This window comes from Oncorhynchus mykiss, chromosome 19, assembly GCF_057628025.1.
Source record: "Oncorhynchus mykiss isolate SJ-2025 chromosome 19, ASM5762802v1, whole genome shotgun sequence".
Taxonomy (NCBI): domain Eukaryota; kingdom Metazoa; phylum Chordata; class Actinopteri; order Salmoniformes; family Salmonidae; genus Oncorhynchus; species Oncorhynchus mykiss.
In genome coordinates, this window is record NC_143040.1 from 40,762,956 (window position 1) to 40,775,782 (window position 12,827).

Sequence of the window (12,827 nt, forward strand, 5' to 3'; positions counted from 1 at the left end):
AGACAACATTTTGACCAAATAGCTATCCAGTTTTTTTTATTTTTATGTAAAATAATCTCTGGTTAAATCGAGTTCTAACAGTCCGAGTACTTGATTACTCATGCCATTCAACATGTGTAACGCGCTGAAGCCCGCCTTCCGTTGCCTAATGCATTTGAATGGTAAAAGGGAAGCACGCTTCAATTACCACCTGAGAAAGAAAAAATGTTTTGCTCTTTTTAAAATCATGGCCATCAAAACTGTTTTTAACACACAATTGCATTTACAACTGTTAAGCAATGGTTGAGCTTATTAAAAGCAGGTTTCACTCCAGCAGCAACGAATGAGCTGTTTGAAAAGTTGTAGCAGCAACTCTTGCGCTGTCAAATGTAAATATATTTCCATCAATTGGTATTTCAATCAAGGCTAAAAGCATTATTTTGCAATGGGATTTTCCTGCATCTCCCAGGCAAATATTTTGGGATCGGACCAAAAGCTTACCGGCTAACGGAAGCCCTGGTGTGTGAAAAGCAAGCGACTGAGTATGAGAAGGAGCAAGTGAGTGAGTGTGAGAGAGAACAAGTGAGCAAGCGAGCGTGAATACCCATCTGTCATTCACCTGGATGACCTTGTAGAAGTATGCGTACTGCCGAGCGGTGTTCTTGTACTGGCTGAGGACGTCCTGGATGGCCTGAGTGGACAGCAGGTGGCGTACTTCCTCCTCCTCGTAGTAGAGAGGGGTGTCGTAGTCCCCGGGGAGGGTCTTGATGTAGGGCAGCCAGGGGGAGGAGGGGTCAGCCCGCTCACACAGCAGGTGGAGGGCCAGAGTCACATTACCCATGGCCTGGAGAATACGGTCCTGGCTGTACAGGGGACCTGGGAGGGAGAGAAGAGAATTTACATAGAGAACAGTGTGTGTGTGTGTGTGGACCCTAGGGGAGGACAAAGCACAAGGGGTTTCAAATGTCAGAGCTCAAAAGCCTTGTTGTCAAATTAAAATGTTATTTGTCACATGCGCCGAATACAAAAGGTGTAGTAGACCTTACAGTGAAATGCTTACTTACAAGCCCTTAACCAACAATGCAGTTTAGAAAAGTAAGTAAAAAAATAAAAATAGATTAGTAAAAATGTAAATAACAAATAATTAAAGGAGCGGCAGTAAAATAACAGTAGCAAGGCTATATACAGGGGGTACCGGTACAATGTGCTGGGGCACAGGTTATGCGAGGTAATATGTACATGTAGGTAGAGTTAAAGTGACCACGCATAGAAAATAAACAGAGTAGCAACAGCTTAACAGAGGGGGAACAATGCAAATAGTAGCCATTTGATTAGCTGTTCAGGAGTCTTATGGCTTAGAAGGTGGAAACTGTTAAGAAGCATTTTGGACCTAGACATGGCGCTCCAGCACCGCTTGAAGTGCGGTAGCAGAGAGAACAGTCTATGACTAGGCCTTCCTCTGACACCACCTATAGAGGACCTGGATGGCAGGAACCTTTGCCCCAGTGAGGTACTGGGCCGTACGCACCACCCTCTCTAGTGCCTTGCGGTCGGAGGCAGAGCAGTTGCCATACCAGGCAGTAATTCAACCGGTCAGGATGCTGCCGATGGTGCAGCTGTAGAACTTTAAGGATCTGAGGACCCATGCCAAATCTTTTCAGTCTCCGGGGGGGGGGGGGGGGGGGCCTGTGTCGCACCCTCTTAACGACTGTCTAGGTATGTTTGGACCATGATATAGTTTGTTGATGATGTGGAAACCAAGGAACTTGAAGCTCTCAAACTGCTCCACGACAGCCCTGTCGATGAGAATGGGGGCATGCTCGGTCCTCCATTTCCTGTAGTCCACAATCATATCCTTTGTCTTGATCACGTTGAGGGAAAGGTTGTTATCCTGGCACCACAAGGCCAGGTCCCTGACCTCCTCACTATAGGCTCTCATCGTTGTCGGTGATCAGGCCGACCACTGTTGTCGTCAGGCAAACTTAATGATGGTGTTTGGGAGTCGTGTCTGGCCATGCAGTCATGAGTGAACAGGGAGCACAAGAGGGGACTAAGCACACACCCCCGAGGAGCCCCCGTGTTGAGGATCAGCGTGGCAGATGTGTTGTTACCAACCCTTACCACCTGGGGGTGGCCTGTCAGGAAGTCCAGGATCCAGTTGCAGAGGGAGGTATTAAGTCCCAGAGTCCTTAGCTTAGTGATGAGCTTTGAGGGAACTATGGATTTGAACACTGAGCTGTAGTCAATGAATAGTATTACAGTTACTGTCCAGTTGGTAGGATATTTGTGATCGTAGCTCATGTATTTAGTTATCCAATGATTGCGAGTTGGCTAATAGGACTGATGGTAGAGGCAGATTACCCACTCGCTGCCGGATCCTTACAAGGCACCCAGACCTACGTCCCCAATATATCTGTCTCCTGCCAATGATGGGGATGTGGGCCATGTCGGGTGTCTGAAGTAAATCCTTTGTGTCTGATTCATTAAAGAAATGTGTCCAGTACGAAGTGAGTAATCGCTGTCCTGATATCCAGAAGGTATTTTCAGTCATAAGAGACAACATTATGTACAAAATAAGTTTCAATTAATGCGAGGAGGGGGAACACGCACAATTGGTTATGAGACTGTAAAAACGGCAGCCATATTCTCCGGAGCCATTATTATGTTTTTTTAATGGTAGGATCTTTATTTACTCCACGTGCAATAGGTCTTCCACCAACAAATTGACTGATATGTCCAGTTTGTCTGTATGTAACTGAACTTACACATTATTGGCAAAAACACAGTATTTTTTTTTTTTAAATAAAAGTTCGAAATATGCTTTATGAGCAATTCATGACCTTAGGGTGGTTCCAAAAATAATTATCTGCATTTCCTGCACTTGTGTTATTTCCACACTGTGCCATGCAGGGCTGCAAGATATGGGCCAAAAATCTAGGCCTAATTAATTGGTGAACTGTTGGAGTCATGGAAATAAAATGATTATTCTAATTCTATAGTTGGAATATTGTTTAACATGACAGCGAATTAGTAAGTCAGGGAGAAACTTGACAGGGTAGGAACCAAATGTTAGTGTTTCCAGGTGACCCTAATTAGATTTTACATTACACGTTTTCTTACCTAATGTAGCTAGCTAACATATTGATGCTTCGTCTATTCCTATGATTTAGAAGACACCGTTGCAGAAACAGAGATGATCCAATCGCTGATGACTGTTTTGTACAACACCCCTCGTTTTAAATGTCACCACAAACAACTTCAATGGTGGCGGTCTGACTGAGGTATGTGGCGAACGATAGAGCAGCGGAAGAATTCAGTTTGACTCCTCAGGCAAACGTTTGCTCTGACTTAGTACATTTAGCAAGCTACTAGCAAGCTAGCTAGCCAGTGATTAGAGGCTAACAAGATTTATTTTAGCCACAACTTGCTAAGAAAAGACAAACTAGCAGACAGTAAGATAACATTACATTAGTTTGTGTTTCCCAGCATTGAGCAATTTCAGGTCTGCTGAGTGCAAACTTGAACTTTCTGAAAAATCTGCGCAACTTCCAGCACTCATTTTACTGTGAACACTGAGGCTGTACCTGTTTTAACAGTGGCCAAGTAGGATACTGTGGCTATTTAATCATCATTTTTTTTTTACAAATGTTTGAAAATGCATCCCAACAAATATTAACATGGAAATAGCCGTTCTATCACTCAGCCTACTCTAACAGCCATTGTGTGGTGTTCAATCTAGGCCTACATTCCATGAAACCTTAGGGGGAAAAAACATGTAGGGCTTGACATTAACCTGTTTATCCACTGGTCATTCAGAAAAGGTGACTGAAAATGTTGTGTTGTTTGATGCAAGAAACCAGTTTACAAATGTTGTGTCTTTGGCTTTGCCGGATTCAGTGATATGACATGCTATTCTATAAAATCCTTTCTCTAATTAATATTACCTGATTGAGCTAATCATGTAAATGTAATTAACTAGAAAGTCGGGGCACTACGAAAGAGTGTTAATAGAGCTGTTATCTTCTGAATAAACTCTTAAAGACCTAGTAATATTTTACATCAATAGCAGTCAATATTAATCTTCACCTTATTTCAGTCTCATCTGAAAGTTGTAAATGCTTGGATATCTTCACGAACCCTGGCTAACAAGTTGAATCAGCAATACAAAATTGGGTTTAATTATTTATTTAGTAAATACCTATCACACAGAATTACATATACACAGAATGCAAATTATGTCATACAGAAAACGTCCCTGGTGGACGGAGCCGACATGGCTGGTTACACAAAGGAAAGGGGGTTGGGTTTGAGTGAAAGAGCAGGAAGACTGAGGAACAAAGGGAGAAGCTGTGCTATCGTAAATACAGCATCTTATGCATTCTAAATGACCGCCCATTTGGAAAAGGAAAATGCAATAAATATTTACTATGAGCTGCGCTTTGGTAGGTTGGCCGTAGATGCTGGCCGTGTTGGCCAACAGAGATCTTCCTGTCCTCGGAAGAATGTGACTGGTGGTAAATTGGATACGTTGTAGTATCGTCGTTGTGTGGTAGACGGGACAGGTCATCCGTTTTTTCCTAGCCCACGTTTACAGCTGCTGTTGCTAACTCAACGGCTAGGATGTCTCCCTTCTTTAGTGAATAAGAGTTCAAAGTTTATACCATTCACAACCAAAGCTCACGCTGAGGTTGGCTTAGTTCTGTAATTGATATATTAGTCCTTTTCAACGTATGGACTGTCGTAGTATCGTCCTCAGAACAGATAGTTACATTTTCGTCAAAGCTTTATATAGTGGAGGGAGAGAAGGGTGTGTTTCATAGTTTATAACCCATGTCTCTTCACAGGGGCGGGCCACTGACTGCGCAGAGCTCTAACTTTATGAAAATCCAAATCTCTCATTTGGAAGCTAAAATTACATTTAATCTTTTCACAAATAGTTTCATATTTAAACATTTAAATTGCACAACATTTCCATGTGAATCTGATAACTAGAATGTGTAGACTTTCCCAGATACAGTTTAGGTCATCCTGTCATCAGTCATAATGTCTCAGATGACAACCGTACCAACGCATATTTTCAACTGGTTCTATTTGCCGAAATATGGTTCCTTTCCCCCCACTTGTTTGATGTTCCCCGATTCTTCTCTATGTTCAACAAAGGCTATTCAAGAGTCCTTCAGTAGAGTCAGAGAGAGAGGGAAGGGAGAAAGGTATTTATAGGAGGGTCGTAAACCTTACCCACAGGCCAACGTCATGACACAAAATAAAAATGCATTATTATTCCAATACCTATTGTCTACAAGCCCGTCTCAAAACACAACACTGCCCATTTAAGACAAAAAAAGCTCTTTATCCGACTCGCTTTTCAAAGATGTCTAGAAATGTACAAGCTATGCGCTCTTGAAGGAAGCAATCTCTCCCCTATTGCCGACTACAAATCATCTATAACTGGGCTAACAACTCACTAACTAGCAAAGGATAAGAACAAAATGTACACGTGGCTACATGCAGCTCTCGCTTAGATTCAAAACAAGCGTATCTACTCACGCCCGCTCATGCTGTAAACACGGTCCAGTTCAAAGTAAATGGCACAGGTTCATATATGGCAATAGACCATTTGCATATTGGCCAACTGCAGCTCTGATTGGTTATGCAGCACTGGTCTGTGTAGAGTACGGGCTGAGTCGTACATGTCAATGCAATAGAATCCTACTCCGATCCGTTCTGCATACAACAAAATCTCTTGCATAGTTTGTTTTGTTTCGGTATGTTGTATTGAAAGTGGCTAATATTGTGTTGATTTTAATCACAATTGCCACAGTAAAGGGAAACGTTGACAGTGTTAACAGGGAAAACTCTAGAACAGTGGTCACCAACCTTTTCTGATTCAAGATCACTTTGAGACAAAGTGAGACAAGGGAGAGAGCAGCAGACAGCCTCTCAAATTCCCTCCGCTCTCCCTTTCCTCCACTGACACTCACCAAATAGGGGCACAGTCTTCCAGCTGATGGCAAAACTCGAGTCGCACCGCATTATTTCTGCCTCATGCACAAATTAATGTTGTTACTCCTATGAGCAGAGAAAGTGAAATATTCCTTGATTTTAATAAAAGTCCCAAGCCTAATAATAACAACGCAGGTCTATAGAGACTTTCCTACTCATTCATTACTGCTGCACTGCTTGTAGTAGCACTGAGTGGAAATAGGAAGAACGTGCATTTTTTGGCTTATAAAAGTGTTGAATACGAGGTGTTGACAGTGATGAGTAAGAACAAACATGAACTCAGTCATAAAAACAGCATCTCTTTGCTGTATTCATTGACAGTCTCTCTCTAGTCGTGGTGTTAAATGTTTTGAAATCTCACAGTATCAACTTGGCTGTAGCTTTCTTTTATGGTTGCTACGTTACTGCAGACATGGTCTACTGAGGCATTCGATTGGCCAACGGCAGGCCTATAGTGCACTTGATTTGCTCTCTGGGTCCACAGGCATAGTTTATACCTTCAGACACATGAAATGGTTCAAACTGGCAACAGTCCGCCTACCCAGCGCAGCTGAATCGGGTGCGCCTACCGCCAACAGCCCGAGATAAATAAAATAAAAAAAAATAGGAACACAAGGCTTTTATCGTTGGGATTTTTCAGAAATGTTTGGCGATCGACTAGGAATGCCTTGGAGATCTTCCACTGCTCTAGAAAGTTGACTAAAGTTTAATCTCGTGCTTCTCTCTGTCGGCTGATATTTCTACTGTGCAGTCCTGGGGAAGCTGCACGGCAGTCTCGAGGCTACTGCATGCCCGCGCGCAGCTTAGAGGGAACATTGCTTGTGACTCTGTGGTCGAGCACCTGCGCTCTCCTTGAATGACAGGGGAAATGGCTTGGTGTGGGAAACAGCATGTGTGTGTGTATTGTATTTTATATATATAAGTTGCGTATTACTTTAAACATACCAAACATTGAAATACTGTTATAGAAGTGAAAGTAAAAACACAATACCGGTCTGTGTATCAATACCGCTATATAGTAATATCCGGTATACCACTCAGCTCACAGCCCACTCACTATGGGGCTTACGTTGTCACTCACCCAGGACAGAGTTCTTGGCTGATTCCACAGTCATCAGCATCTTCCTGGGGATCCACAGAAACAGCTCCTCTGCCTGAGGAAACAAATGCTATCAGAATGGACAGTGGATTTCCATGCTTGAATTACATGGGTGAATCTAAAGTTTGGCCCGTGATTTTAGTTCACCCCAGGCTCATTTTAATAATATTATTCATTGTACACTTAGTGAAAAATCATTCAAGAGTGTTAGCTACATCATTGAATAAACTCCCACCAACTCACAGAGAGGAAAGGGAAGAGAAAGGGCAGAGCCCTGTAGTGTTGCACGGCATACTGAAACCTCAGTACTTTTTCGATATCCCCCCAAAAGAAAGTTAGGTGCTAGAATTTTTGCTACGTTCAGTATCTGTGTATCTCACGTGATTGAGAGGATCAAGTCTGTCTATCAGCGCAGCTGTTTTATAGCACGAAGAGCAAAGTGCCTGCTCCACTCATTCCTTGCTAAAGCCGTCTGGGCCGTAACCTCCCCACTCACGCTGCACAGAAATGAACACACTTAAATAATGCAACACGGCATATAGAACATGGAAACTGTTCATTACTGTTCGCAAAACAATGTCGATACAAGCTAGAATACTTTTACAATGCAACACGGCATATAGAACGTGGAAACTGTTCATTACTGTTCGCAAAACAATGTCGATACAAGCTAGAATACTTTTACAATGCAACACGATACTGGTATCTTCCAGCTTTAACTTCCTTGCTAGCTTACAGTTGAAGCAATGTCAATTCACTACCCTAGTACCATAACGCAAAATATGTGGATTTCGAAAGCTGATTGTCACCAAAAACGTTATAAATTCACTCCGTCACCAAAAAGTCATTAACTTGCTTCATCTCCCTCGCCTCCTGTCTGGTTCCCACATTCTGCCTCATGAAGTCAATACTTCTTCTATGCAAATGTTGTGGATGAGTACAATAAAATAAATGGTTCTCCTAGCAGTTGCTAATAAAATAATAAAGTCCTCAAATGGAAAGGATTGTCATCTGCAGCCCCGTGAAATTAGCATATTATATATTTTGTTTTAAGCCTTATTTTACCAGGTACGTTGACTGAGAACACATTCAGCAACAACCTGGGGAATAGTTACAGGGGAGAGGACAGGGGAAATTAATGAGCCAATTGGAATCTGGGGATGATTAGGTGGCCACAACGGTATGAAGGCCAAATTAGGAATTTAGCCAGGACACCAGGGTTAACATCCCGACTCTTACGATAAGTGCCATGGGATCTTGAGCACTGAGAGCCAGGCGTTTAACGTCCCATCTGAAAGACAACACCTTACACAGGGCAGTGTCCCCAATCACTACCCTGAGGCATTGGGATATCATTTTTTGGGGGACCAGAGAACAGAGTGCCTCCTACTGGCACTATAACACCACTTCCAGCAGCATCTGTTCTTCCATCCAGGGACCAAACAGGACCAACCCTGCTTAGCTTCAGAGGAAAGACAGTAGTTGTATGCTGCTGGCCAATAACTCAAATGCATGCATTGCACACACTCCTATTGAATAATATGCATTTGCCTGTATTGTGATTTACCCAGTTTATCAATAGAGATATACAAATAAATGATAAACCTTTGTTGTTTTGTAGCTAGGTTGGTTAAGGGAAAGGGGGCTAACTAGTCAATTGTACAACTGAATGCATTCAACTGAAATGTGTCTTCCGCATTTAACACAACCCCTCAATCAGAGAGGTGCGGAGAACTGCCGTAATCTACGTCGTCGGCGAACAGTGTGTTAACTGCCTTGTTCAGGGGCAGAAAGACAGATTTTTTTACCTTGTCAACTCTGGGATTAGATCTAGCCAGCTTTTGGTTACTGCAGCAACGCTCTAACCACTAGGTTACTGGTTAAAACAAAGTGATTGCATAATTGATTATTTAATGCATAGATGGCTGTCTCAAAAACCAAAAAAAAAATTGACATCAAAATGTTAAAATGTAATGATATTGAACTCAAAAGATGTCCAAAGATTTAACAGATCAGTAGTTGAGTTTGTCTGGATCAAGATCCTTTCTGTGACTTTGGCTAATAAGTCTTCCTTTGTTATGGTATCATTTTGGTATCGAGTAGCTTGATACTAAACCTGGTATCGGTATCAAAGTCATAATTCCGCTATCATGACAGCAACAGAGCCCTGGGCTTCATACAAACAACTCGGCCTGTTTGATCGATCAGACCTAAACAGCAGCCATTTTAGAACATCAATAATGAGGGCTAATTGGTGGGTCATTATGAGAAGAACACCAATAAGAGAGAATTAAGCCTTGTTTCCTCTGTTGAAATGTAATCAAGGAGCTGATCTATCTAGATCTTCTATGGAGGAAGCCTCAGGTCAAGGCCTTTCTCATCCTTAAAAATACCTTGGAGTAATTTTGTTAATCAGTTCAACTTGTACAATAAGAAACTATGGTTTCCATTGCAAAACGTTTTGCTACGATGTGCACTAATGATCAAGACCCAAGTTATTTTGCCATGGACACCGGCCGATCCGGTTGTAGCGACCCACCTTGATGTCCTTGGTGGCCCTGAGGCCGAAGCCCTCGCCAGCAAAGTTGGCGATCTCAAAACCCTCGCAGGACGCTCCACTCTCCTGAGCCCACGCCATCAGTGTCGGGAAGAACTCCTCTCTGCTGCCCTCGAATATCACTGAGATACCTGGGAAAGAGACAGAGAAACACACACATACACAGTTATGATCAAACTCAGAGTTCTTCCTATTTAATCTATATAGGCCATGGCTCAAATCCAGCTGTGTGTGTGTGTGTGTGTGTGTGTGTGTGTAGTAATCATAGTTTTATTACCATTTTCCATTAGGAAAATGTGGCGCCGGACAACGTGAGGGGGAAGATTTTAAATTTACCGGTCATTTGAGAAATTTACCAGACTCATATGCATTGGGTGCATAACCCATTACGGCATCCACCCACAGAGCTTAGAATGACAGAAATCCAAATTACATTATGTTTATGCATCTTAACAGAACATTTACATTATGGTAATGCATCTTAACTTCTTTGGAAAAGGGTGTGGTATTTTGACGTCCGGATGAAAAGCGTGCCCAAAGTAAACTGCCTGCTACTCAGGCCCAGAAGCTAGGATATGCATATAATTGGTAGATTTGGATAGAAAACTCTAAAGTTTCTAAAACTGTTAAAAATAATGTCTGAGTATAACAGAACTGAAATGGCAGGCGAAACCCCGAGGACAAACCCCCCCCCCTCGAAAAAAAAGATTTCAATGGCTGGCACATTTATAATAGGGCGAAATCGTGCCTGATTGCAGTTCCTAGGGCTTCCACTAGATGTCAGTCTTTAGAAAGAGTTTCAGGCTGGTTTTTGGAAAAATTTGCCAGAAATTGTAGTTTTGCTAGGTGGCTCCCATTTTGGCTGTAGTGTTTCCAAGCGCGTGAATGAGAGCACGTTCTTTGGTATTTTTCTCCGGTAAGACAATAACGACGATTCTCTGTCTTAAATTTTATCGTTTATTTGCGTATTAGGGTACCTAAGGTTTGATTATAAACGTTGATTAACTTGTTTGCATAAGTTTATTGGTAATGTTTGGGATTCATTTTGTATGCATTTTGGAGGAAAACCGAGTGGATTATTGACTGAAGCGCACCAGATATACCAAGTTTTTATGGATATAAAGGACTTTATCGAACAAAAGGACCATTTGTAATGTAACTGGGACCTTTGAGTGCCAACAGAAGAAAAACTTCAAAGGCATATATCGCTATTTCAGACTTTCGTGTCGCAACCCCCTAGTTGAAAATGATTTGTTATGCATTTGTGTGCTGAGCGCTGTCCTCAGATAATCACATGGTTTGCTTTCGCTGTAAAGCCTTTTTGAAATCTGACACGGCGGCTGGATTAACAACAAGTTAACTTCTTTAGGATAGGGGGCAGCATTGGGAATTTTGGATGAAAAGCGTGCCCAAATTAAACTGCCTGCTACACAGCCATGAAAGCTAGAATATGCATATAATTAGTAGATTTGGATTAAAATAAACTGAAGTTTCTAAAACTGTTTGAATAATGTCTGTGAGTATAACATAACTCATATGGCAGACAAAAACCTGATAAATCCAACCAGGAAGTGGGAAATCTGAGGTTTGTTGTTTTTCAACTCTTGCCCTATCGAATACATAGTGTCTATGGGGTCATATTGCACTTCCTAAGGCTTCCACTAGATGTCAACAGTCTTTAGAAACTTGTTTGATGCTTCTACTGTGAAGTGGGGGCGAATGAGAGGGGAATGAGTCAGAGGTCTGCCGGAGAGCCACGAGCTCAGTCTCGCGCATTCATGTGAGAGCTGTTCCATTGCATTTCTACATACAAAAGAATTCTCCGGTTGGAACATTATTGAAGATTCATGTTAAAAACATCATGAAGATTGATTCTATACATCGTTTGACGTGTTTCTACGGACTGTAAAGGAACTTTGACTTATCGTCTGCTCCTAGTGATCGCACGTCGTGAGTTTGGATTGTGTACTGGAACGCGAAGAAAAATGAGGTATCTGGACATTATCGAACAAAAACCTTTATTGTGGAACTGGGATTCCTGGGAGTGCATTCTGATGAAGATCAAAGGTAAGTGGATTTTTATAATGCCATTTCTGACTTTTGTTGACTCCAACATGGCGGATATCTGTTTGGTTTGATTTGTCGTCTGAGTGCCGTACTCAGATTATTGCATGGTTTGCTTTTTCCGTAAAGTTTGTTTGAAATCTGACACAGCTGTTGCATTAAGGAGAAGAGGATCTAAAATTCCATGCATAACAGTTGTATCTTTTAGCAATGTTAATTATGAGTATTTCTGTAAATTGATGTGGCTCTCTGCAAAATCACCGGATGTTTTGGAACTATTGAACATAACGTGCCAATGTAAACTCATATTTTTGGATATAAATATGAGCTTTATCGAACAAAACACACATGTATTGTGTAACATGAAGTCCTATGAGTGTCATCTGATAAAATGAATCACTAACTTTTGATGATCATCTATATTTCTGCTTTTTGTGACTCCTCTCTTTGGCTGGAAAATTGGCTGTGTTTTTCTGTGACTCGGCTCTGACCTAACATAATAGTTTGGTTTACTTTTGTCGTAAAGCCTTTTTGAAATCGGACACTGTGGCTGGATGTACAACAAGTGTAGCTTTAACATGGTGTAAAATGCATGTATGTTTGAGGAATTTTAACTATGGGATTTCTGTTTTTAATTTGGCGCCCTGCAGTTTCACTGGCTGTTGACGAGGTGGGACGTTACACGTACCCTAGAGAGGTTAAGCTTTATTTTTGATGAATTGCACTTGTGATTTCATTAAAGTTTAATATTTATAGTAATTTAATTTAGGCGCTAGCGTCCCACTGATCCGCAAGAAGTTAACAGAACATGCAACTCATCTAATGAAAGCAGACAATAAAATGTCATTTTCTAGCATTTGTTAAAATGGAATTTGCAGGAAAACGCGCCATTCTAAACAGCGCACCTGGGAAAACACGCCATACTAAACAGCGCGACCGGGGAAAACGCGTGAATTCTAAACAGCGCACCTGGGAAAACGCGCCATTCTAAACAGCGCACCTGGGAAAACGCGCCATTCTAAACAGCGCACCTGGGAAAACGCGCCATTCTAAACAGCGCACCTGGGAAAACGCGCCATTCTAAACAGCGCACCTGGGAAAACGCGCCATTCTAAACAGCGCACC

At 41.9% G+C, this 12,827-nt stretch overlaps 1 protein-coding gene across 4 annotated transcripts in view; it reads right to left on the reverse strand.

The window, feature by feature from the left end:
• setd3 (SET domain containing 3, actin histidine methyltransferase) overlaps window positions 1-12,827 on the reverse strand; it is a 64,730-nt gene that overhangs the window by 28,532 nt on the left and 23,371 nt on the right. For all 4 annotated transcript variants that reach the window (XM_090211003.1, XM_021573911.3, XM_021573909.3 and 1 more), the window contains exons 4-6: window positions 9,621-9,769; window positions 7,064-7,136; window positions 599-855 (exon numbers count right to left, since the gene is read on the reverse strand). In XM_090211003.1, the coding sequence (XP_090067129.1) occupies window positions 599-855; window positions 7,064-7,136; window positions 9,621-9,769 (479 nt within the window). The remainder of the gene's footprint in view (window positions 1-598; window positions 856-7,063; window positions 7,137-9,620; window positions 9,770-12,827) is intronic.